The sequence below is a fragment of the Callorhinus ursinus genome, unplaced genomic scaffold (assembly GCF_003265705.2).
Source record: "Callorhinus ursinus isolate GAN/ISIS: 27379988/994484 unplaced genomic scaffold, GSC_fseal_2.0 scaffold16, whole genome shotgun sequence".
Taxonomy (NCBI): domain Eukaryota; kingdom Metazoa; phylum Chordata; class Mammalia; order Carnivora; family Otariidae; genus Callorhinus; species Callorhinus ursinus.
Genome location: NW_027397078.1, coordinates 29,350,047 through 29,374,095, shown reverse-complemented (window position 1 = coordinate 29,374,095; position 24,049 = coordinate 29,350,047). Strand labels below are relative to the sequence as shown.

The 24,049-nt window shown below is 36.8% G+C and overlaps 2 protein-coding genes across 3 annotated transcripts in view; both read left to right on the top strand.

The window, feature by feature from the left end:
• The first annotated feature begins 13,434 nt into the window (after positions 1-13,434).
• Positions 13,435-24,049, top strand: part of CDKL5 (cyclin dependent kinase like 5) — a 144,010-nt gene continuing 133,395 nt past the window's right edge. For both annotated transcript variants that reach the window (XM_073902026.1, XM_025857662.2), the window contains exons 1-2: positions 13,435-13,573; positions 17,089-17,123. In XM_073902026.1, coding sequence (XP_073758127.1) covers positions 13,510-13,573; positions 17,089-17,123 — 99 coding nt within the window. In that variant the 5' untranslated portion in view covers positions 13,435-13,509. The remainder of the gene's footprint in view (positions 13,574-17,088; positions 17,124-24,049) is intronic.
• The window catches only part of LOC112812729 (gap junction alpha-1 protein-like), a 33,554-nt gene continuing 22,977 nt past the window's right edge, over positions 13,473-24,049 (top strand). Inside the window, exons 1-2 of the mRNA XM_073902027.1 lie at positions 13,473-13,573; positions 17,089-17,123. The gene's annotated coding sequence lies outside the window, so the exon portion shown is untranslated. The remainder of the gene's footprint in view (positions 13,574-17,088; positions 17,124-24,049) is intronic.

The following is a 24,049-nucleotide window of genomic DNA, read 5'->3' as shown; positions in this document are numbered from 1 at the left end:
AAGCGTCTGCCTTCAGGTCAGGTCATGATCCCAGGGTCCTGGGCTAGAGTCCCGCATCGGGGCTCCTTGCTCAGCAGGGAGCCTGCTTCTCCCTTTGCCTGCCGCTTCCCCTGCTTGTACTCTGTTTCTCTCTCTCTCTCTCTCTCTCTCTCTCTCTGGCAAATAAATAAAATCTTCAAATAGTTGGAGAAACTCTGGTCTAAATGATTCCAAAGTTTCTGGCTTGTGTTGATCACAATGCCATGATTGTATGAATCAATCTCTTTCCAAGGATTCTATAAAGATGTGATTATAATGGAGTCATCTGAAAAGTGACTTAATCATGGAGGCTGAGAATATATGACAGGCTGTTTTACCCTTAAAGCAGGTTATATTCCTTATGAGGTTGCCTTAAGTTGGAAATTAAGTATATTAAGCCTTGAATTTCTCATATTTTCAATGTATATGGCTTATATTCCTTACTATTTACCTGAAGTTTAACTCTGTATTCATTCAGGTATCCATGATATATCTGTATTGTACAGCACAAAGCTTCCCATATAAACATATAAGATCCCATAATTGGCAGCCATATAATACTGTTTTCTTAATGCTCTTCTGTATTCCTAGTTTCAGTTAGCAGTGCCCCCAGTACACCTAGGAGTCAAGGCAGAAGTTTTGCAATCAGCCAGACTTCTCTGTGGGGCCTCCCAACCGGTGGCCTCCCAGCAGCACAGGTGGTGAAAGAATTCACCCAAGGCAGAACAAAGGAGGTAGAAGTTTATTGAGTACATTGCATGGGAGTGGCAGGCAGGACAGCGAAGGAGAGACCGTTTGCTATAAGGCAGTGGGGGTTTGTAGTTAAGGGGGAAGGTGAAGGAGGTGTGGGAAGTGTGAAATTTGTCTTTTTTTGGTACCTGTGTCCGGGTTTAAGTAACCCATTGGTCAGCTAGGGCTTATGGATATTTTTAGGTGAGTTGCCTAATGGGCCTATTTGTGTTCAGCCAGGAGGTAGGCGATCACTATGGACCCTTCTACCTTATTCAGGTTTCTATTGTTCAAGTTGGCGGCCTAAAAGCAGCCTCTACATTCTCCATTTCTCTTTCATCAACTATTTTAAAATTGTCACTGTGTTTTTTTCTTCTTTTTTTTAAAGTACCTTTTAAAAAAAATTTTTAGAGGGAGCGTATGCGTGCACCCACGGGAGCCGGGCAAGGGGCAGAGGGAGACGGGGAGAGAGAATCTCAAACAGACTGCCTGCTGAACGCAGAGCATGACTTGGGTCTCCTGACTTGGGTCTCCTGACTCGGGTCTCCTGACTCAGGCTCTGTTTCACGACCTGAGCTGAGACCAAGAGTCCCATGCTCAACTGATTGAGCTGCCCAGGTGCCCTGTCACTGTGTCTTTTGAATACATCTTCTTCTTTTTTTTTTAATTTATATTTTTAAAATATTTTGTTTATTTGAGAGAGAGTGAGCAAGCGAGAGAACACAAGCGGGGGGCGGGGAAGGCAGAGGGAGAGGGAGAAGCAGACACCCCACTGAGCAAGAACTCCAGGATCATGACCTGAGCCGAAGGCAGATGCTTTTTTTTTTTTTTAAAGATTTTATTTATTTATTTGACAGAGAGAGAGAGACAGCGAGAGAGGGAACACAAGCAGGGGGAGTGGGAGAGGGAGAAGCAGGCTTCCTGTGGCAGAACAGGGAGCCCGATGTGGGGCTCTATCCCAGGACCCTGGGATCGTGACCTGAGCTGAAGGCAGATGCTTAATGACTGAGCCACTCAGGCGCCCCTGAATACATCTTCTAAATGTCTTAAATCTGTCCTCCTTTCTCTGTTCTGTTGCTTCTTTAGTTGAGATTTTCTATCCTTTTGTGCCTGGCCTCTCTCAATCCAGTAGCGTTCTGATTAGTGTTTCTGCCCTAACCTTCTTTCTGCCTCCATGGTGATTTTTCTGAAACAACACTGATAAGTAATCACCTAAAAGGCTTCTCTTGATTTACTATTGTCTCTGGCAGAGGACTTCAAAGTTCTAGTACTGTATGTAGTTGAATCCTTTCTTTAAATATAGGGAAACATACCTGTGGCTTGGTATACAAGGTTTTTTTATGATTTAGTCCTATCCTCATTTCTTGCCATTCCTGGACCTGTGCCCTGATTTCAGAGAAGCAGAATGACTTGAATTCTACAAAGTCTTTTTTTTGCCTATTTTAGCACAAACTTTGCCTAGAATGCCTTTACCTTGTCTATTCAATATTCTGTTCTTGTCTTAAAAATGTTAACCTTAATCTACTGAGTGACAGTGTCTTTTGTATGTTAGTGGGATGACTCCTGGCAGAGTCCCTAGATAACTTTCTGGATGGGGCCTGGTCACCAGAAGGATAAGCCATGATTAGAAGGTTAGAACTTTTTTTTTTTTAAAGTAAGCTCTTTGTCCAAAGTGGGGCTTGAACCCACAACCCCAAGATCAAGAGCCATGTGTTTTACCAGCCAGGTGCTCCTAGTAAGTTAGAACTTTCAGCTCCCATCTCCTACCTCTTACTGCTGGGGAAGGGAGAGAGGCTGGAGATTGAGTTCGGTTATCAATGTCAGTGATTTAGTGAATCATGCCTACATAATGAAAACCTCATAAAAACCCCTTAAAGAACTGGGTTTGGGGAACTTTTGGATTGGTGAACACACCGATGTGCTTGGAGGATGGTGCACCCTAAGAGGGCATGGAAGCCCTTTGTGCTTCCTCCCCCTCCCCAATACTTTGTTCTATTCATCTCTTCCATTTGGCTCTTCCTGAGTTAAGTATCCTTTATAATAAACCAGCAATGGTAAGTGATGTGAAATGTTGGGGTTCAGGAGCAAACGGTCAAGAAAGAATTCTTGAGATGTCTTCAGTGCAAAAAGGGCAGTTGTATTAAGGCACCGGGAAAGGACCTGTGGGCAGAAAAGAGCTGTACTTGGGTTGTAAGAAGCTGCCGATTATATACTTTCAAGTTTGGAGGAGGTTAGGGATAGTGTAAGTCCCTAAGGAATTTGGAAACAAGGTTTCCAGGACCTTGAGGGGTCATTTACTACTGCCTAGTAAAACCTTAGTCATGAGACCCTTCAGATGTATATCAGTGGGCCATATGTTTGGAGGATTGCTAACATATATCTTGGCAGGGGTGGGGGGAGTAGGGGGGTGGGGGTGGGTAGAGATAAAAGAAGTTTCCAAAGGGATTTTTACAGGATCGTGGAGGTTGGGCTAAGGTCAAGCTAAGGTTGCCTTTGCCTTTAGCAAAGTATTCATGTTGTGGCAGTTGAGTTCCTGAAGGAAGGTTACTCTCCCTATCTCGAGTACTTGTCAATGGGCTGTAAATTATAAGGAAGTTTAATTTTTTTTTCTATATTTTGCTTTTGTTCCCCACATCAGTAAGTAAGTGTTTTCCTGAGTTCTGTGAGTCCTTCTAGGAAATTATCAAACCTGAGGAGGAGTTGGTGGGAACCCCCAAAGTTTTAGCCAAATTGGACATAGTAGCAGGTGGCCTGGGGACCTGGGACTTGTGACAGGTGTCTGAAGTTAAGTCTGTGGGACCAACCCTTTAAACCTGTGGAGTCTGATGTTAACTCTGGGTTGTTAGTGTTAGAATGGATTGTAGCGACACCCAGATGGTGCCAGAGAATTGGTGTTGGAAGATGCCACATATTTGGTGTCAGGGTCACTTAACCCCAGTTTATAAATGGAAACAAACCATTTATAATGTTTTATAATGTTTTCCCACAACTCAACATTAAGTTAGTATGTGGGAAAGCTGTAATTCAAAAGTCCTGTTAACCATAATTTTGTTTTGTTTTATTTTTTTAATTGTAATTTCCTTGAAGGAAAGAACCTGTCTTCACTTTTAACATACTCAATTTTAATTTATTTTAAATTAAAAAATTTTTATTATGGGTTATGTGTTCAGATCCCTCTCTTTTTTAAAGATTTATTTATTTACTTTAGAGAGAGCGAGCAAGCACGAGCAGGAGGGGTGGAGGGAGAGGGAGAGAGAATCTCAAGCAGACTCCACACTGAGCCTGGAGCCCGACGTTGTGCTGGATCTTACGAACCTGAGATCACCACCCCAGCCGAAACCAAGAGTCTGACACTCAACCAACTCCACCACCTAGGCACCCCTCAGATCTCTTGACCTTAATTGAATACTTTCATCAATTAATTGCCTTGATGGATTGCTTGTAATTTTTACTGTTATTTGTTTGGTCAAAGTATTGTTACTCTTCTAAAGTTAGCAGGACAGAGAGCTGACTGAGGAAGTTTAAGATCTTTAGCTTGATTTTAAGTTCCTTCTATGTTTTAAATAGGACACAAATATCTCTAAATAAAAATAACTTCTTCCCAACCCATTTGGAATATATCCCAGACTTTTTCATGCCTTGTGAAGTTGCTGCTGTCTAGTTATCATTACTATTTGTTTTTTCTTTAACATAAGTGACCCTCCCAGGAATAGTTTAATCACCAGATGTTTGGCTAGCAGCATTCTGCTTATTCTGGTTTTGCAGTTTTTCTGAAACAGGCTGAAAGGTAATCATGCCATTCCTTCCCTTGTTCTAAGCTGATTTTGCTCAATTGCTCTTGAAACTTACTTTGGTAAGTGATTTGGAATCATAATGAAAATATGTATTTTATACTGGTCCCAACTTAGGAATTGATGATTTTGATGCTCATTTTGAGTTTGAGAGGTTCTGAGTTTTTAGAAATGAGATTGTGGGATTTGGAAGCTACAAGGGACCTCAGAGATCATCCAACAGAGGAGCTTTATTTTTTTTTTTAACTGAGGAAATGAAAGTTGTCAAGGTCAACTATAAGTCCGATACTTTGCCTTGGTGAGAAAAACCCAGGCTTTAGAATCTCTCTGATGTAATCTCCAGTCTGCAGTCACATCAGTTACAAGGACCAAGGATCTGGATACATAGTAAGGAAGATCAATTTGTGACAGCATTGACACTGTTTAGCCTGGAAGCCGCCTTTGTGAATTTTCCAAATTATTGGCAGTGTTTAAAAACACCTTGATGTCTTCAGGTCCAGTAAAGTCAACCATGTACTTTTATACTCTTCAATTAGTAGATTTTTCAGACTTCCAAAAAATAACAATAAATATCCTTTTTCAAATATAATTTTATGTAGAACCAGTATACAAAAGATATAAGTGGTATTTAATTAGAATACAATTTTAAGTATAATTTTGATTTATTGGAAAATTAGTGAAAACTCAAATTTGTGAAATAGACCTATTTCCCTTCTTTCTCTAGCTTAAAAAAATTGAATGGATATACCACAGTTCATTTATCCAGGCCCCTATTGATGCATACTTAAAGGTTATTTCCATTTTGCTTTTACAAACAATACTTCTGTGAATTATGTATGCTTATCTGTGTGTGTGTGTGTTTCTGATGATCAATTTCTAGAAATTTAATTGCTGTGTCATTAGAATACGTTTGTTTTTAGTTTTGAAAGATATTATCAAATTAGCCTCCAAAAATTATATTAATGTACATTCCCACCAGCAATGTATGAATAAGCATAATTTCCTCATGCTCTCATCAACACGACATGTTAATTTTGTTTTTTGCTAATCTGAGAAATTGAACCTCACTGTAGTTTTTAAAAGATTGTATTTACTATCTCTACACCCAGCATGGGGCTTGAACTCACGACCCTGAGATCAAGAATCCCATGCTCTACCGACCGAGCCAGCTACGTACCCTGAATCTAATTGTAGTTTTAATCTTCAGTTTTCATTATATGTAAAGTTGAGTAACGTTTTATGTGTTTAAGGGCCACGCACCCCGAATCTCAGTGTAGTTTTAATCTTCAGTTTTTATTATATGTAATAAATACATATATTTATTATATACAAACATACACAATGTTTAAGAGCCATTTGTGTTTCCTTTACTGTGAACTATTTGTTCATAGCACTTTAGTACTTTGCCCATTTTATTTATTTATTTATTTTTAAAGATTTATTTATTTTAGATAAAGTGCCTAAGAATGAGCAGGGAGAGGAGCCGAGGGAGAAGGAGAGAAATCCTCAAGCAGACTCCCCGCTGAGCACGGATCCTGACTTGGGGCCTGATCCCAGCACCCCCAGGATCCTGAGATCATGACCTGAGCTGAAATCAAGAGTCATGCTTAACCAAGGGAGCCACCCAGGTGTCTCCCACTTTGCCCATTTTAAAAACTGGGTTTCTTCCTATCTTATTGAGCAGTAGGAATCTTTTATGTGTTAGGATGAACTCTTTGTGATATAAATTACAAATTCTTTTCCTCAGTTTTTTATTTTTCTTTTCCCTTTGGTTTTTGTTTGTTTCATTTTTTATATATATCTAAATGCAAACTTAACATGGCTAAAGTAGAATCCTGGATTCCCCCCCTCCTCCCTTCCTTTAATCTGCTTTTCTAGTTTTCCTCAATCAAGAAACAACCTCCATCTACTCATAGCCCAAACTCCAAATCAAGAAGTTATCCTTGATTTCTCTCTCTTTCTTTCTCTCTCTCCATCTTTTTTTTTTTTTTTTTTTTTGAGATTTATTCCCTTTTGGGTGTAGGCACTGTGGGGTGGTACAGAGTACAGAGATTTGGAATAAGGCTTTGCAATTTTTTTTTAAGTAAACTACCCTCAATGTGAGGCTCAAACTCATGACCCCAACATCAAGAGTCACATGCTCTTCCCATTGAGCCAGCCATGCGCCAATCCTTGTTTTCTCTTATAGTTCCCATCTCTAATCCATCCTGAGTTGTATTGGTTTCCCCTCCAAATATATTTCTTAATCTATTCATTTTCTTTATATCCACCAACTAAGTCCATCCTGCCCTAATTCTTCACCTGGGTGTCTGCTGTGGCTTTCCACTTGTGTTATGCCCCCAAACTGGCATCTTCTCTTCCATGTAATGAGCCATCCACTTCTCTGTAGCTTATATGATTTTTTTTTCCAAACACATATCATCTGATTGTCATACCACCCCCTGAACCCACCCCTCCCATTGTTCAAACCCTCCTGTGTCTTTTTGTGTCTTATGATAAAGATAATTATAACTATGTAAAATAATCTATTTATCCAGTCCCACCTGGTACTAGCTTATTAACTACGCCACCCCTGCTACCTTTGAGTCTCTTGTCTCTGTCATGTTCCCTTCTGACTTGGGACTTTCACATAAATTGTTCTCTCCTGGAGCATTCCTCCTCCCCCATAAGTTTATGTCTAATCGTCCTACAGATCTTAGCTTACTTGGACACTTTCTCTGGAAAAACCAACCTTCCCTAATTAGGTGGCAACCCTCTTACAAGCCCTTGTAGCACCTTATATCTCTTTTCCATAGGACTTATGTTTGCAATTTTATGCTTATTGTGTGATTCTTTGATAAACTCCATGAAGTAAGGAGTCTTGTCTGTTTCCTTTACTGGTAAGTTCCTACTGTCTATTCCAGTGCCTAGTATATGGTTAGCTCTCAAGACATTTATTGAATGACTGTTTAATTAAAAGTTCACAGGTGTAGGGGCGCCTGGGTGGCTCAGATGGTTAAGCGTCTGCCTTCGGCTCAGGTCATGATCCCAGGGTCCTGGGATCGAGTTCCGCATCGGGCTCCCTGCTCCTTGGGAGCCTGCTTCTCCCTCTGCCTCTCTCTCTCTCTCTCTGTCTCTCATGAATAAATAAATAAAATCTTTAAAAAAAAAAAGTTCACAGGTGTAGTGTTGTTTACAGAATGTACCATTTTACCCTTTCTGAAAAATGTGACTACTTTTGCTCAAGGCCAGTCTTTTTCATCTTTTCTGTAGGACTTGCCCAATACCACTAAGGTTCAGCAATCTCATCTCTGAAATCTTAAAGCATTTTAGGGATGAAATGTATCTAGGCCAATGGTCTTGATTTCATTTAAATCCTGTGAGTGTTCTTCAACAGTCTTGGACTTCAGTTCCTTCTATCTTTTTTCAGGTGAATGTTAGTTTTTTGTTGTTGTTGTTTTTGTTTTTGAGTAGAGGACAGTAACTTAGATCTATTTTTTGATCCACATCAACTCAGCAATATCTAGGTGTGGTCCCCAACTTTTGTAAGTTTATTTTAAAATCAATTATTTGGAATTTGAGGGTTAGGACAAATTATCCCATGGAAACCATGATAAAGTTGATACTTATATATTCATGCAGGTACCTTCAAAACCTTTTTAACCAATAGTGTGTCTTAAATAGTACAATATTGGGGTACCTGGTTGGCTCAATTGAAAGAGCATGCAGCTCTTGTTCTCAGGGTCATGAGTTTGAGCCCCACATGGGGTGTAGGGATTACTTAAGTAAAAACTTAAAAAAAAAAAGTGCAATATTAGTTTGAACCCTGAATTTCTCTGATCTGAGTTTAGCTCTTTTTTTCAATCTGAATCATGAGGCCCTCGGAGTCTCAGAAAACTAAAGAGTTCTGTAGGATTGGCAGTGCTTAGGCGAAATATCAAGTAGCTGGGTAGAAGGAGATCCATTGAGTTGTTACTGAATTTCCTACCTTGTGGATGGATTGTAGAGAGTGGGGAGGTAAAGCTACGTTTGGAAGTTTGAAATGTTTATGTTATTAAACTGTGTGTATGTTACTCATGATAGTCAAATATCAGTTGGATTTAATGGAATTGATTTATAGAGAATGGATTGATAAATCACTTTTTCCACTACTGGTAGAATAAAGAAAAATTATTAATTGTGGGTGATGTTGTCTCATCTAGGAGGAAAACTAGTGCATTTTCTCCTCACTTATATGCAACACAGAGAAATTCTCCAAGGAGAGTAATTAGTATTTTTTTTTTTTTTTTTTTTTTTTTGCAGGGCTGTGCTTTCCATAGACATGGTTTCTTTCTATACATGGATCATGAGTTTTAAGATGCTTTCAAATCATTTAAACTTTCTTATAACAAGTTTTGTCATGTACCAAATTCATTCCTGTGCAGTTTTCAGTGACAAAATGGTTCTCTCATTTGTATGTATAAAAACAGTGTCAGAGACAAGAACAAAACTCATGATTCAACTGATTTTTGTACTCTCTTTGGGAAGAAGAAAAGACCTGTTGAGATGAAGATTATAATTTCAGCACAAAGGAAACATTCAAGGCCCAGGCAACTCTTAAATTCAATACTAATAATACATGAAATAAATTATAAGCCTTCCATTTCTGTCAGTTCTTGTAGGTACTTGCTTGCCAATACAGAGACAAGTTTGCTTAATTCTAGGTGTATTTCTTAGTGCAGAACACATCTACTTTAAAGTTTATTCTGTTATTTGTTTACAAAGTTAATACTATAAAAAACTCAAGGTTTTTGAGAGATTCTTAGAATTTTCATGTTGGAAGGGATCTTAGAGGACATCTAGTTTAGTGCATGACTTTTCGACCATGGTCAGGCCAAACTGCATCCAGCGGCCTCTTCCTGCCCCCTGCTGGTCCCCTTCTTGTCTGCTATGCTTCAGATCACAGGTCTTTGTTCCTTGAAATTGTCAAGCTCTGTGGGTCTTTGTACTTCTGGAACGCTCTTTACCCATCCCTGTTGCCTGTGGCTTGTTTCTTTACATTAAACAGATTTTGCTCAAATCTCAACTCCTCAGACAGGCCTTTCCCAGGCCACCCTATCTAAAAGAGGGTCGTCCCCGCCCGCCCCCAGTTATCAAAAGACTGTTTTCTTTCCTTTGTAATACTTGTCAGTGCCTGGAATGATCATCTTTATTTGTTTCTTGTCTCTCTCTCCTCATTAGGCTCCATGAGAGCAAGGGCCTTGTCTGTGTTGTTCACTGCTGTATCCTGAAGCATCTAAAGTGGGCTGGCCCACTGCAGCTATCTGACAGAAATTTATAAGAATGCATGAGTAAGATATTTATAAGAATGCATGAGTAACCATTGATGGTTCATCGATGTCCAGTCACTACTGAGCTGACATCTGTCTCCTTTTCACTTGTACCTCTGATCTTAGTTCTTCCCCCTAAAGTAATTCAAATCATCTGCTCTATTCCCTCTTTTTCAGAGAGTCTTCAGACATTTAGATGTTCGCCATCTCTCATCAAAGTTAAACTTGCCCAGTTTTCTTACCAGCTCCTTATCTGGTATAGTTTTAGAGTGTGGTCATCATCCAGGTTATCCATCACTGAGAGTTTTGGTCACTCGGATAACATGAAACTGTAATTCAGGTCTGTCCAAGGGCTGATTTATTTCTGGTTTCCTTTATCCTACGAGTGTAGCTCTGAGGTTTCTGCTTTAAGTGAGTGGTGGCTTATCAAACTTCCTCCTTTTGGCACTCTTGCCTTTGACTTTTGCTTCTGGATTTTTAAAGGTTTTAAGAGCATTTTTTTTCTCCCATTTTTTTCTGGATCTTCAAGTGCCTGAGAGCTGAAACCATTTTGGGTGGTTTGGATTACATCTCTGGGTCCTATTCTTTTGACTTGATTTCAGCCAGCTAATTCTTTACAATCTTAAGTCTTTGGGGTTTTTAGGCTGTTTTAAAAAAGTATTTCCTCCAGTATTTGTATTTGTCCTCAAAGGGATTTCATCCAAGTTATTTAGTTAGTTGAAGCTAAAGTATCTGAGTTTTTAGGTCTTAAAAATTACTCAGTGTTATTCATATAAAATTGTAGTGAAATCCAATTTGGCATACAGTTTTTTTTTCAGTATGAATACTGGTAGTTAAAAGACTGCTTTTGACACCGATGTTATGTATTTACCTCACACGTTTGAATTCTGATTCCCAGTTTGCATTACTCAATTTTCATTTCCATATAGATAATAGGTGGGACCAAATGTTCTTTGTATATACTTAGGTACATAACTTTTGGGGGGCTGGGTATTCTTAGTGGGAATGATTTAATTTTTATCTCAAGGTTCCTTTGAAATGAGCCATGCCATTATTGGCAGAGAGTGAGATATTTAAATACTTCCTGGGTGTTCTTCCAAATCAGCTATAGAAAATAAAAGAATAATTCATTTTCAGAAGCACTCTGAGCATCTTTTACCTGTAATGTGACTGACTTAGATCTTCATTTGGCTGGCTAACTCAAATACCACTTTTTTAGAGAGGTCTCTGAGAAATTTTGCCTTTATGAATGATGTTTATTGTATGTTTTTGTCAGATACTTTATCATGCTATAAACATTTAAAAGCATTTAATTATGGACATGCTGCTCTTTAGAAAGCTTGTATCAGTTTGTATTTCTACCATCAGCGTGTGAAAAGGCACACTCCAAGTCAGTACTTTTCCACACCACATGGGTACTCTTATTTTTAAAAAGTTTCAAATTTCATAGGCAGCAAAGAATTTATTGGTTTTGATTTATGTTTTCCTTTTAAACCAATATTTTGTGTTGGTACAGCTGTTATTTTTCATAAAGATGGGATAGTTTTTTTTTTGAAAGAAAACTTATTTTTAAATAATTTCAGATTTAGAGAAAAGTTGCATAGATAGTACAAAGAATTTCCTGTTTCATAGACCCTTGACCCAAATTCCCCAAATGTTATCATTTTAATCATTCTTTGTCTCTTCCTCCATACACATGTCCTTATTATTTTTTTCCTGAATGGTGTAAATTGCAGACTTTATCTCTCAAAATGTTGGTGTTCGTTCTTTTTTTGTTAAATTTTTTTATTAGACTGTCTTATTCTAGAGATTCTGGGCTGCACCTTATTAATTCATCAATTGAACTATTACTGACATAAAACATATTAGTTTCAGGTGTACAACATAGTGATTCGCTATTTGTATATATTGTGAAATGATCACAGTAAGTCTAGTTAACATTCATCACTACGCACAGTTACCAATTTTTATTCCTTGTGATGAGAACTTTAAAGATCTACTCTCTTAACAACTTTCAAATATATAATATTAACCACAGTCACATGTGGTACATCACTCATAATAATTTTAGTAAAAAAATATTTTTTCTTGTACCGGTTTAATCCAGTCCAGGATCATACATTATATTTAGTTATCACATCTCCTAATCTTCTTTTGTGGAACAGTTACTTGGTTCCCTGTCCTTTATAACTTAGACATTTTTAAAGAATACAGGACAGTTACTTAGTAGAATGTCCTTCAGTTTGGGCTTGTCTGTTTTACCTTTTTGGAAGGAATGCCACAGAAGTGACATTGTGTCGTATCCTATCAGAAGGCATATGATGTTGACTTGTTCTATTATTGACGATGTTAACTTTGATCACTTAATTAAGGTGGTGTCTGGCAGGATTCTTCACCATGAAATTACTATTTTTCCCCTTTTAATTAGTGGGTATTTTGTAGTGGAGCTACTTTGAGACTAGATAATATCCTGTTTTCCATCAAACCTTAAACCACTAGTTTCAGCATATGTTGATGATACTTGCCTGAAATAATTATTACCAGGGTGGTTGCCAAATGGTGATTTTCTAATTCCATCACTACATTTATTATTTGGAATTATACTCTCAGAAAGAGCTTTTCCTTCTCCATTTATTTATGTAAGTAAGGACTGGTGTGTTTTTATTTTATTCTACGGTTTATAATCTACTATTTTCATTTATTTTGTTTAGTTGTTTCTCATTTGACCAGAAGAGACTCCTGTGTCCTTCAGACATGCTCCTGTCATTCTTTGAGCATTACCAGCCTTTCTGGCACCACAAAAGTATATCCTGGGCTCATATTGTACTTTTCCTTGCTCTTGCCTGGGAATCAGCCATTTCTCTGAGGAAGCTGTTTCCTTTTATTGGTGCACTAGCTGTGCTGATGGGATGTTGGAGTGTCATTGCTTCTAGGCCTCCTCAGCAGACAGAGCTACGGAATATATTTATGTGTTGTATGTATATTTACATACACATTTATATCTATTTCTGCATCTTTATATTAAGAACTGAGCTCCTGTGGTTAGCTCTAATTCCAGGCCTTCATCCGTTTCATATTTGTAACTTCTTTTTATGAGAATAAGAAGCCAAACTCTCATTATCCACAATGTATTTATTTACTTATTTGCTCAGTCCGAGAACACACATAATTTCATACCTCTGTGTAAAAACAAGTATATAAGTATAGTATTTGTTTATAAATAATTTTTTTTGTTTTTAGCTTGAGGAGAGTGTGTAGTTAAAACATTGTTTTCAAAAGTTGCCTGGAGTTAATTCTTTTCCTCCTGACTACCCTTCCCCCCTTCAATGTGGTTATGTTACTCATTTCAAATACAGTTAGGTACATTTGTTTTTGTTCCATTTTGGGTTCTTCTCTCTTACTATTTTTCCTTTTCTTTTAAGTATATGAAACATTAACATTTAAAAAAACTGTACAAAATAATAGGATAGATTATTAGAGTGCTGAATATAAAACTTAATGGCTTTTTTCTTTTCTCTTTCAGGGAATCACTTAATACTTCACATTAGAACAAATATGTGAAAGTCCCTGCCAACCTGTGAGAATTTCTTCCTTCGACATTTTGGTTCTACTTCACAACTTTCTTAGAAGTTCTTTCTTGATGCCATGTTCTGTGGCTTGCATCAAAAGAGGAGTTTGTCTTCATGAAGATTCCTAACATTGGTAATGTGATGAATAAATTTGAGATCCTTGGGGTTGTAGGTGAAGGTAAGTTTAGCATTCCTTGAGTTTCTGAGCAATGTATGTAGTTATACCTACCACTGAAAAAGTTACTAATTCAGATCCTGTTAATTTTACCTATATTAATTCAGATATGTGCTTAAGTGAAATATTAAAAATAAAATTAATTTGGGTTTTATTCTCCAATTGAAAGTGAATATTTTAAAGCCCTTTAAAATTTAATAAATCAGATATTTCTTAAGGCTGCCTTCATTTCTTTTTTTTTTTTTTTAAAGATTTTATTTTTTTTAAGTAATCTCTACACTGAAGGTGGGGCTCAAACTCACAACCCCGAGGTCAAGAGTTGCATGCTCTTCTGACTGAGCCAGCCAGGTTTCCCAAGGCTGCTTTCATTTCATTGTTTTCATTAGCAATTATGGTTTCATAGTCTATAATTTTTTGTTACATTTTATTTTTATATCAAGTTTATTTTGGATAACTTAAAATTTATTTGTATAAGTTAAATTTTGCTTAATACATGGTAAATAAGTGAATAACTTCTATTTGTCTTTGAGAATGACAAACCACATTTTTATAAATTCTGAGGCACACAACTTGGTTATATTTTAACATTTCTAAAATCAGGATGTGAGTTATAATCCATAGCATGTCATGGTTTAATTGGCAGTTCTTTTTCCCACATAGTAGTACATAAAATAATGCTTATGATTAATGACATCATTAATTTGATGAAGTATGGTAATTCATTTTTCATAAGACTTCCTGATTTTCCTTCTTCCTTTTTTTTTTTTTTTAAAGATTTTATTTATTAGAGCAGGAGAGAGCACAAGTGGAGGGGAGGGGCAGAGGGAGAGGGAGAAGCCAACTCCCCACTGAGCAGGGAGCCCCATGTGTGGGGTCGATCATAGGACCCTGGGATCATGACCTGAGCAAAGGCAGATGCTTAACCCACGGAGCCATCCAGGTGCCCCCCTGATTTTTCATTCTTAGTAATTTTTGCTTTTGACTTAAAGATAACTTTATGGAGATTTTGAGAAATGATTCTGTTAACAGGGTATGAGTAATTATAATTATGGTTTCTTAGCATTTATTTTTTTAGAGGGGGAAGGGAGGAGGAGGAGGGGCAGAGTGAGAGGGAGAGAGAGAGAATCTTAAGCAGCCTTCACGCCCGGCCTGGAGCCCAGTGTGGGGCTTGATCTCATGACCACTTGAGCGGAATCAAGAGTCAGAGGCTTAACTGATTGAGCCACCCAGGCGCCCCTAGCATTTATATCTTTAAAGCAAATGTTATAAAAATTTTTATTTTATGAATTTTCAAATGTGAATTTTAAAAGAAGTTTTGAAGATTTACCTGTGAACAGCAAAGCTGTTCTAGATTTTAATATTAAGTAGTTAAATCCTTTTCAAATAAAGAGAAACAATTAAAATACAGTCTGGGTGACTGGGCAGTGCAGTCGGTTAAGTGCCTGATTTTGGTTTCGGCTCAGGTTGTGATCCTCAGGGTTATGAGATCGAGGCCCGCATTGTGCCCTGTGCTGGGCACGGAGTCTGCTTGGGATTCTCTCTCCCTTTCCTTCTGCCCCTTCCCCTGTGCTCTTGTTCTCTCTCTGTCTCTCTCTTTCTCTTTCTCTAAAGTAAATAAATAAATCTTAAAAAAAAAAATACAGTCTAATTGGGTGCTTGCTTTAAGGTCTGAAGTTGAAACCATATAAAAAGAATGGATCCAAAAAAGGAAAAGGAATGGATCCTTCTCCCTTCACCAGTCAACTCCTTTTCCTTTTCTTCATTGATAGTAATTATGTAAATAAAATTCATTCTTTTTCTTTTTTTTAGTAATTTCTTTTTTAAAAGATTTTATTTATTTGAGAGAGAGAGAGAGAACACAGAGGGAGAGTGACAGGGAGAAGCAGACTACCCACTGAGCAGGGAGCCCTATGTGGGGCTCTATCCCAGGACCCTGAGATCATGACCTGAGCTGAAGGCAGACACTTAATCGACTGAGCCACCCTGGCACCCCAATAAAATTCATTCTTGATATCTTATCTACTGTTTTATATAGCTGCCGTTTTTTGTTTTTTCCCAAAGTGTTATAATTAGAAACTAATGCAGTAAAACTACTGATAGGAGCCAGTCAGCTCATAGGGTGTAACAGGGTTGGAATGTTTCAAATTCTGGGCCCCAGTTTTTATGGATCACAACCTTGGTTTTCTTAGTATACCTGTAGGTGATCATCTCCTTAGGAATTAGCTCAGATTAACTAAACTACTAGACTGCTCAGAATATGTCAGTTTTAGTTATAGTCAGAACCATCATTGCTATATATTTTTTCTTTGTAAACTACCTTAGATGCTTTTTGGCTAAGAAATACATATATATTATGGAAATTAAAAACTGTCTAGTAAACTCTGCATTCCTGTAGCCTGGGCAGTGTATTTTCACTCCATAGAAAAACTGGCATGAGCAGTTAAAATGGGATTGAAGGATTGCCTGGTGATTGTGGAATTAAGTTGGACGGTTGTAGTAGCTGATTCCATCCTGACTATGATAATAAGATTCATCCATCTCCACCAAAGTGAAGGAGACTTGTTCCGGTTCTCCAGATTCTGTTTGAGACACATTTCCCAGTTTCATCTCTCTGAAGTTCCCTGTCATAGATGTATGCAGACTTTGTCTGTCTGTTAATGTTCTTGACATTTCTACAAACCTCAAGTTACTGTACATTACAGTTTGATTCTGCTAATTAGGTTGTCACAGTTTAACTCTAACCTCAGTTTCCTGGGTACCTTGCTGTCAACTCTGTTCTGCCTCTAAAGAAGTTTTTCGGCTAGGTAAGAGGATAAGTAACCCAAACTGTACTGATGAATCTCATCAAAGTATGCCAAAGGAAGTGGAAGTGCTTGGCTATAAATGGCCAGAAAGCCTTGGACTACTTATGGTCTGTGCCTTTGCACTGAGTCTTTATTTATGGCAAAAATGTAGCAATTCCTACTAGTTATTAATTGGAATGCTTAGGCCTGTATTATTCTGCCAGTCAGAAAAGACATTCCAGTGTCCTGAAAGAGTACTTAAATGTCTCCTAGGACTGAGAACATATTTGGTAGGCTTGTACCTGAGCTTACTATTGGGAAACAATTAGCTTTTAAATTTTACGTTTTCTACAGTCTTTTGAGTTGTTTTGTTTTGTTTTTTTTTTCATTTACTCTTAAAGTTCTTATGTCCAAATCTTGTCTCCAGTAATTTTAAGCTTAAATTTAAAATGTTTCAAGTGAAGTTTTCTTTAAAAAGAGAAACATTTAAAAATACTTGTTGGGTAAATGAGTTGCTTATACTCTTGTTTTATAAAAAAAAATATATACTAAATATCCACATTTTGTTTGTATGAGGCTCATTGCATTATCACTGCAGGGTATTGTCATTTTAGGAACCATTAAAACCAATAAAATCATATACTGATAGCCAATATAAATGTAATAGAACTTTTATTTCTCTAAGAGCTATGGTTTGTATATGTGCCCCTAATTTTTTATTTGTTTTTATTGTAGGAGCCTATGGAGTTGTACTTAAATGCAGACACAAGGCAAGTACATGGTTTTTAAAAAGAAAATAATGTATATGTTTAACTGTTTAGAAACTAATGTTCTGTGCATGTGGGCATATAATTAAAACTGTCTGGCTATGATAATGATGCTTAATGAAGTAGAATGAACATAGAAAAAGACTACTTTTGGACAAGCTTTATCATGATTAGGTAGTCATTAGTTATTTGTAGTCATATGCTGTTTTTTTCTCAACTGACCTAGTGTATAGGTGAAAAGCTTCCATTAGAAAAGGTGATATAGAAGAAATCAAGGTAGTGACAGATTTATGTTCAAGTACTTATGAGCAAGAAGAAGTTTCATTCAGTCATTATTTTTCATGTAGACCCAATAACTTACATTGCTTGGTAGATCTGAATCCAGACTTCGAAAGGTACCAGATAGGTGTTTGGTTATGAAATAGGGCTTCAGATAATAGTGTATGATTATCATTATTGGTTATAGTTGATCACCCTTGAATAGGCTTGAAATGGATCTTACTATATAGATTATTTGACTGTTATACTAATCACCAATTATTCAGGGAAGTTATTTCAGGATTCCCATAGCTGCTGCTCAGTGATAAAGCATGTTTTACTCAGAGACTAACTTTAAGGTGGCAAGTGTTGCAGCTATAACAATTTTAAATGTTAGGTTAAATATTTTCCTGTTATGGTACACCTAGTCTGAGTATTAGTATCTGGCCTCATGCTATTTTGTGTATAATTTTGTTAAGACCAAAGATTAAAGTTTTTTGTGATATTTTCTAATGGAATTATTTATATCTGAGATGAGCATAATTTAAACTCTCAAATCTATCATAACATATATGTATGTGTATATATGCATAAATAAAGAAGATAGCATTTTTATGTTTTTTCTTTCCTGTTGTACAAAATAGTATGTTTTGGATATAAGGCTTCATGACAGTTGATGTATTTTTGGGTTTTAGATCATAAATCTCTTCAATTAATTTTCTATTCTTAAAATTGGGTGTTCAAAGTATCTTATGTTGGTAATAGTTATCTGAAGATCTCTGCCAGTAAATCCTCAAAAAATGGTTTGAGGGGCGCCTGGGTGGCTCAGATGGTTAAGCATCTGCCTTCGACTCAGGTCATGATCCCAGGGTCCTGGGATCGAGCCCCAAATTGGGCTCCTGGCTCAGCGAGGAGCCTGCTTCTCCCTCTCCTTCTGCCTCTCGCCCTGCTCCATGCTCTTTTTTTCTCTCTCTCTCTGTATCTCTGTGTCTCAAGTGAATAAATAAAATCTTAAAAAAAATTGGTTTGAATACTGTGGTTATTGATTTAGGATGATTAAGAATTTAAAATAATAAATTAAACATAATCAAAATAAATTTAGCACCTTGAATACCTCATTAAGGAATATTACTGCAGTTGGAAATTAAATGAAAAGCTCTCTAATGAATTGCTATACTGTTAATGAGTTGCCTTGAGTTATAATACATTTCTGAAGCTTTAAAAAAATAAAATTCCTTGGTGGATACTACTCAGGGGAAATAGGTTGTAAATTTGAATCTTTAAATAAACATAATACTTCCTTTTATACCATGGTTCTGTTTATGTAGCATAATAAATCAGTTCTTAATCTTTGAGTTTTAAAATTGAAAGATTTGATACATAATGGAAATCTTCTGTTTTCTCTCAGTCTTGTCCCACTTCTTCCTATGACTGTTTCCCCTATACTTTTTTTTTTGACCTTATCTAAGCTCTCTTTGTGCCTTTTATGTAAAAGTAATAAACTTTACTAGTTGAATATATTTTTATCTTTCCATGTGTCTGGTTTATTCATGTATGAAGATATGTTTGTTACCTTTATCTGGTTCTCATAGTGCACACTGTTAATCCCAGCAAGATGGGCCCATAATTAAAGTAGATGAGAACAGGTTATCTCTGCTCTTGGGAAACCAACTCTAAACATGAACTCAGATTCCTAGGGCAGTTTGAGTTAAAAGGACGAATAAACCATAGTTTTCTTGCTCTTGTCTGGCTTACGATCTGAAGAGGTAGAAGAAGAGATACTTGAAAAAACCCATGAGGTTGCTGCAAATGACATTGTATCTAAAAAATATCTCTTTGCACTGCCCTTCACTAAATGAGGGACTCACAGACCAGCCCTCCAAGTATTGTTGCTTTTTCCTTTACATGCATCTAAAAAGATATTGCTAGATGGAAAATGTAAAGCTAAATTAGTGCCTACCTCAAAGTAATATAAAACTCTTTTTAGAATCTGAAACTGTTTAGTCATTAGACTTGTTAGAGATATATCCTCTTTTCACCTAGAATCAGAGCTTTAGTCTTTTCTGCATTATCCAAAAAGAGAGAATTTGATGCTTCTAAGATTTACCCTTTGGGATCAAACAAATGGACTACTATGAAATCTCATGTTATATTTAAAAATGGATATAATCCTCCCTGTTGTACCCATGATATGTAAAATAATCATACCTGTCTATTTTGAATAGCTTTTATTTATTATTATTTTTTAAGATTTTATTTATTTATTTGACAGAGAGAGGGAACACAAGCAGGGGGAGTGGGAGAGGGAGAAGCAAGCTTCCCGCAGAGCAGGGAGCCCGATGCAGGGCTCGATCCCGGGACCCTGGGATCATGAGCTGAGCCGAAGGCAGACGCTTAACAACTGAGCCACCCAGGCCCCTTGAATAGCTTTTAAAGACTTAGTGAAACGCTTATAAAAATGTATAAATCAGGTCTGTATGATTACGTATGCGTAGGTACGTGTGATCACTTATGCATCAATTTGATCTCTTTTGGATAAGGTTAGCTGTGGGTGTATATATAATTAAATAATTCCTAGTGCATTATATATTTGAGCAAGTATGAAAGAAAGTTATTGTTTTAAGTCATATACTGTTGCAAGAAATTTAGAGGTCATGTTTATAAACAAATGTATCTTGTCTATTGTGAACACAAAGTGGTATTGGGTTATTCTAGGCCAAAGACCATACTTATTAATTTTCTGAAACAAATGCTGCACAATTAAAAAAGAAATACATAACTGTACTCTTTTTCACAGCTTCTGTTTATTGTATATGTGCACATTGGCATATATATGAAAATTCTTAGCAGTAAGTGTTAAGCTACTTACAGCACCTTAGGACTACTCAACATTTGGAAGAAGTTCTCATTTGGACCTTTACTCTCCAGATATGCATTGCTGGTTCTCTTTTTATTTGCATATCTGCTTTGAAGTGCTTATGTATATTTTACAGCATACTTTTCTTTGCAGAAACTCAGAGAGGTCATCCTTACAACAAAGTAGGGCAAATGGAATGTAGTGACATAGGGAGATGTGATTAGAACTGGAGACAAGGCTTTGTGCAGCCTGATTGAGAGAGGTTGGGGGGCAATGCTAATTGATCCTAGGACAAGGAAGTGGTGATTCATGTATTTTCTTTCCTGTGGCTGCGGTTGACATGAGAAATTTTTGTTTGTTTTGAAGTCGTAGGTGACATATAGCTAATTATACAAAGGCATGAAGAATCCAGCATTGGGGTAGAGTGTAGAAGTATTTAATACATAATAAAGTTGACTTAAATTATAGAACCAAAAATGAAGGCCACTGTAGAGAGCTGTTGTAGAGTACCAGGTCCCTGTGGAAGGATTAGAGATGATCCCAGGGGTTTGTGCTAAACTGAAAAATCACTGCTATTATTTATATGACTTACAAACTTATAAAGGGTTTGTAAGTTTTGGGGGAGAAATAATGAGTTTGGCTTTCATAAAAAAGAATAAAATGGCAGCAGAATACCAAACCTGATAATAAATACCACATATTGAGCATCTAACATATGCCAGCTAACTCTGCTAGATGTTGTCCATTTACTACTCGCAACAGCCCTACTCTTACATCATTTTACAGATAAGAAAGCGGAGTCATTAGAGAGGTTCTGTGTTAGGGCCAAGATTATGCAGCTAAGAAGTGGTGGAACCAGGCGTCGTCTGATTCCAGAAATCACTAACTTGAGCATAACTGAAATGTTATGGACCTTCCAAGAGGGGGTGCAGAGCAGAGTTAAGGGCATGCCTTAAATAGTCCTACTGAAAGGAGTGGGAGGCAGACATCTAGAAAGCAAGGAAGAAAGATTTTTAAAAAATGGTACTCACCAACAGTGTTAAAATCCATAAAAAGATCCATGATGATAAGGATTGAGGGATGAGAAAACCCATTTCATTTAATATTGTCATTTATTGATGACCCCTTTAAGTGAAATGGTACATTGAATGCCAAATTGCAGGAGGTTAAGGAGAGAGCAGGTTGAGAAAATCCAGATTGTGCCATTTTTCTCTTTTGAGAGTTGAGAAATTGAGATTGAGAGTAGTAGGAGGAATAGATGTGATTAAATATTCACTAGTCAGGAATACCCATATTTTGCCCCACTAGAGGCATTCTTGGGTTATTAATCACTTATTATGCACAATTTATCTTTGCTATAAGGGTTCATTTTTAGCATGCATTATATATTTTGAATTACTGATTCCTGTTTTTCTTTTTCAGATTAATTTTGTTTTCTACCAAAAAGCTGAATGGTGATTCGGTCATTTTTAAAAATAAAAAACTGAACTATTTTAAGCAGATACTTGAGGGAAAAGTCAATGAACCATCACCAGTTTAACAGATTATTTATAGTGTGCCATCTAAAATCGTACTGTTATTTTCTACTAAAAATAAACGTTGTTTCAGCTTTTTTCCACATTATATGAAAGAAGCCTTAAAAATTTTTTTTAGATTTAAGTTTTACAAGTGAATTGAACTTTTAAAACACAACTTAAAAGAGATGAATCAACAATGGCAAACTGAATATATGGGATTAATTATATTATTTTCTTTGCCATTACTTTCCTCCTCATTTAAATATAAGTAGGATGTGGATTCCTGCTGCTTGTGTACAAAATTTCTACCATTTGAAGAAAATTAGAGGCTTGGGTTTTTAATAAAGATTGTAAGTAGCTGGAAATATTTCAGTATTATTTCACCATAATCATTTTTTTTTAAGTAATCACACTTTTCTAAATGACTTTAATTTACTGCAGGTTATGGAGATTAATGCGATGCCACTGTTCAGCTGGACTTTGGGTCAGGAACAAAGATCATAGGAATTATTAGTGGGGGAAGATTATCTTCTGTCTACTCTTAAAGGGGCACTCATAGAACCATTACTTCTGTGTGGGTTCCTCTCTTGACCTAGCTTTTCTTACTGATCCAATTAATTGTAGAACAGTTTCTGAAACACTGTGAAAGTCTTATCAAAATCATACTTCTTTGTATTATAATATTCTGTATTTCAGATTCTGCTATTCTTTAAAAATTATTTTTAATTTAAATTTAATTATCATATAATGTATTATTAGTTTCAGAGGTAGAGTTCAGTGATTCATCAGTCTTATATAATACCTAGTGCTCATTACATCACATGCCCTCCTTAATGTCCATCACCCATTTACCCCATCCCCCCACCCTCTCCCCTCCAGCAACCCTCAGTTTGTTTCCTATGAATAAGAGTTTCTTATGGTTTGTCTCCCTCTCTGATTTCATCTTGTTTTCTTTTTTCCTCTCTTCCCCTATGATCCTCTGTTTTATTTCTTAAATTCCACATATGAGTGAGATCATATAATTGTCTTTCTCTGATTAACTTATTTTGCTTAGCACAATACCCTCTAATTCCATCCATGTCATTGGAAATGGCAAGATTTCATTTTTTGATGGCTGAGTAGTATTCCATTGTGTGTGTGTGTGTGTGTGTGTGTGTGTGTGTGTGTGTGTGTGTACATATATATATATATACACACATATATACATCTTCTTTATTCATTCATTAGTGATTGGACATTTGGGCTCTTTCCATAGTTTGGCTATTGTGGACATTCCTGCTATAACACTAGGTTGCAGGTGCCCCTTCGGATCACTACATTTGTATCTTTGAGGTAAATACCCAGTAGTGCAATTGCAGGGTCATAGGATAGCTCCAGTTTCAACTTTTTGAGGAACCTCCATATGGTTTTCTAGAGTGGTTGCACCAGCTTGCATTCCCACCAACAGTGTAGGAGGGTTCCCCTTTTTCCACATCCTTGCCAACATCTGTCGGTTCCTGAGTGGTTAATTTTAGCCATTCTGACTGTTGTGAGGTGGTGTCTTGTGGTGTTGATTTGTATTGCCCTGATGCTGAGTGATGTTGAGCATTTTTTCATGTGTCTGGTGGCCATTTGTGCGTCTTCTTTGGAGAAATGTCTGTTCATGTCTTTGTTCTTTGGGTGTCACCCAAAGAACAGCAAGAATTTCCTTGCTGGTTATGGGTCTGTTTGGTTTTCTCTTCTATATATAGATTCTATAAAGAATCTATAAGTTCTTTATAGATTTTGGGTACTAGACCTTTATCTGATATGTCATTGCAAATATCTTCTCCCATTCTGTCAGTTTTCTTTTGGTTTTGTTGACTGTTTCCTTTGCTGTGCAAAAGCCTTTTGTCTTGATGAAGTCCCAGTAGTTCATTTTTACCTTTGTTTCCCTTGTTTTTGGAGACGTGTCTAGCAAGAAATTGCTACGGCCATGGTCACAGAGGTTACTGCCTCTGTTCTTCTCTAGGATTTTGATGGATTCATATCTCATGTTTAGGTTTTTCATCCATTTTGAGTCTATTTTTGTGAATAGTATAAGGAAATGGTCCAGTTTCATTCTTCTGCATGTGGCTGTCCAATTTTCCCAACACCATTTGTTGAAGAGACTGTCTTTTTTCCATTGGATATTCTTTCCTGCTTTGTCCAAAATTAGTTGACCATAGAGTTGAGGGTCCATTTCTGGGTTCTCTATTCTGTTCCATTGATCTTTATGTCTGTTTTTGTGCCAGTACCATACCGTCTTGATGATTATAGCTTTATAATAAAGCATGAAG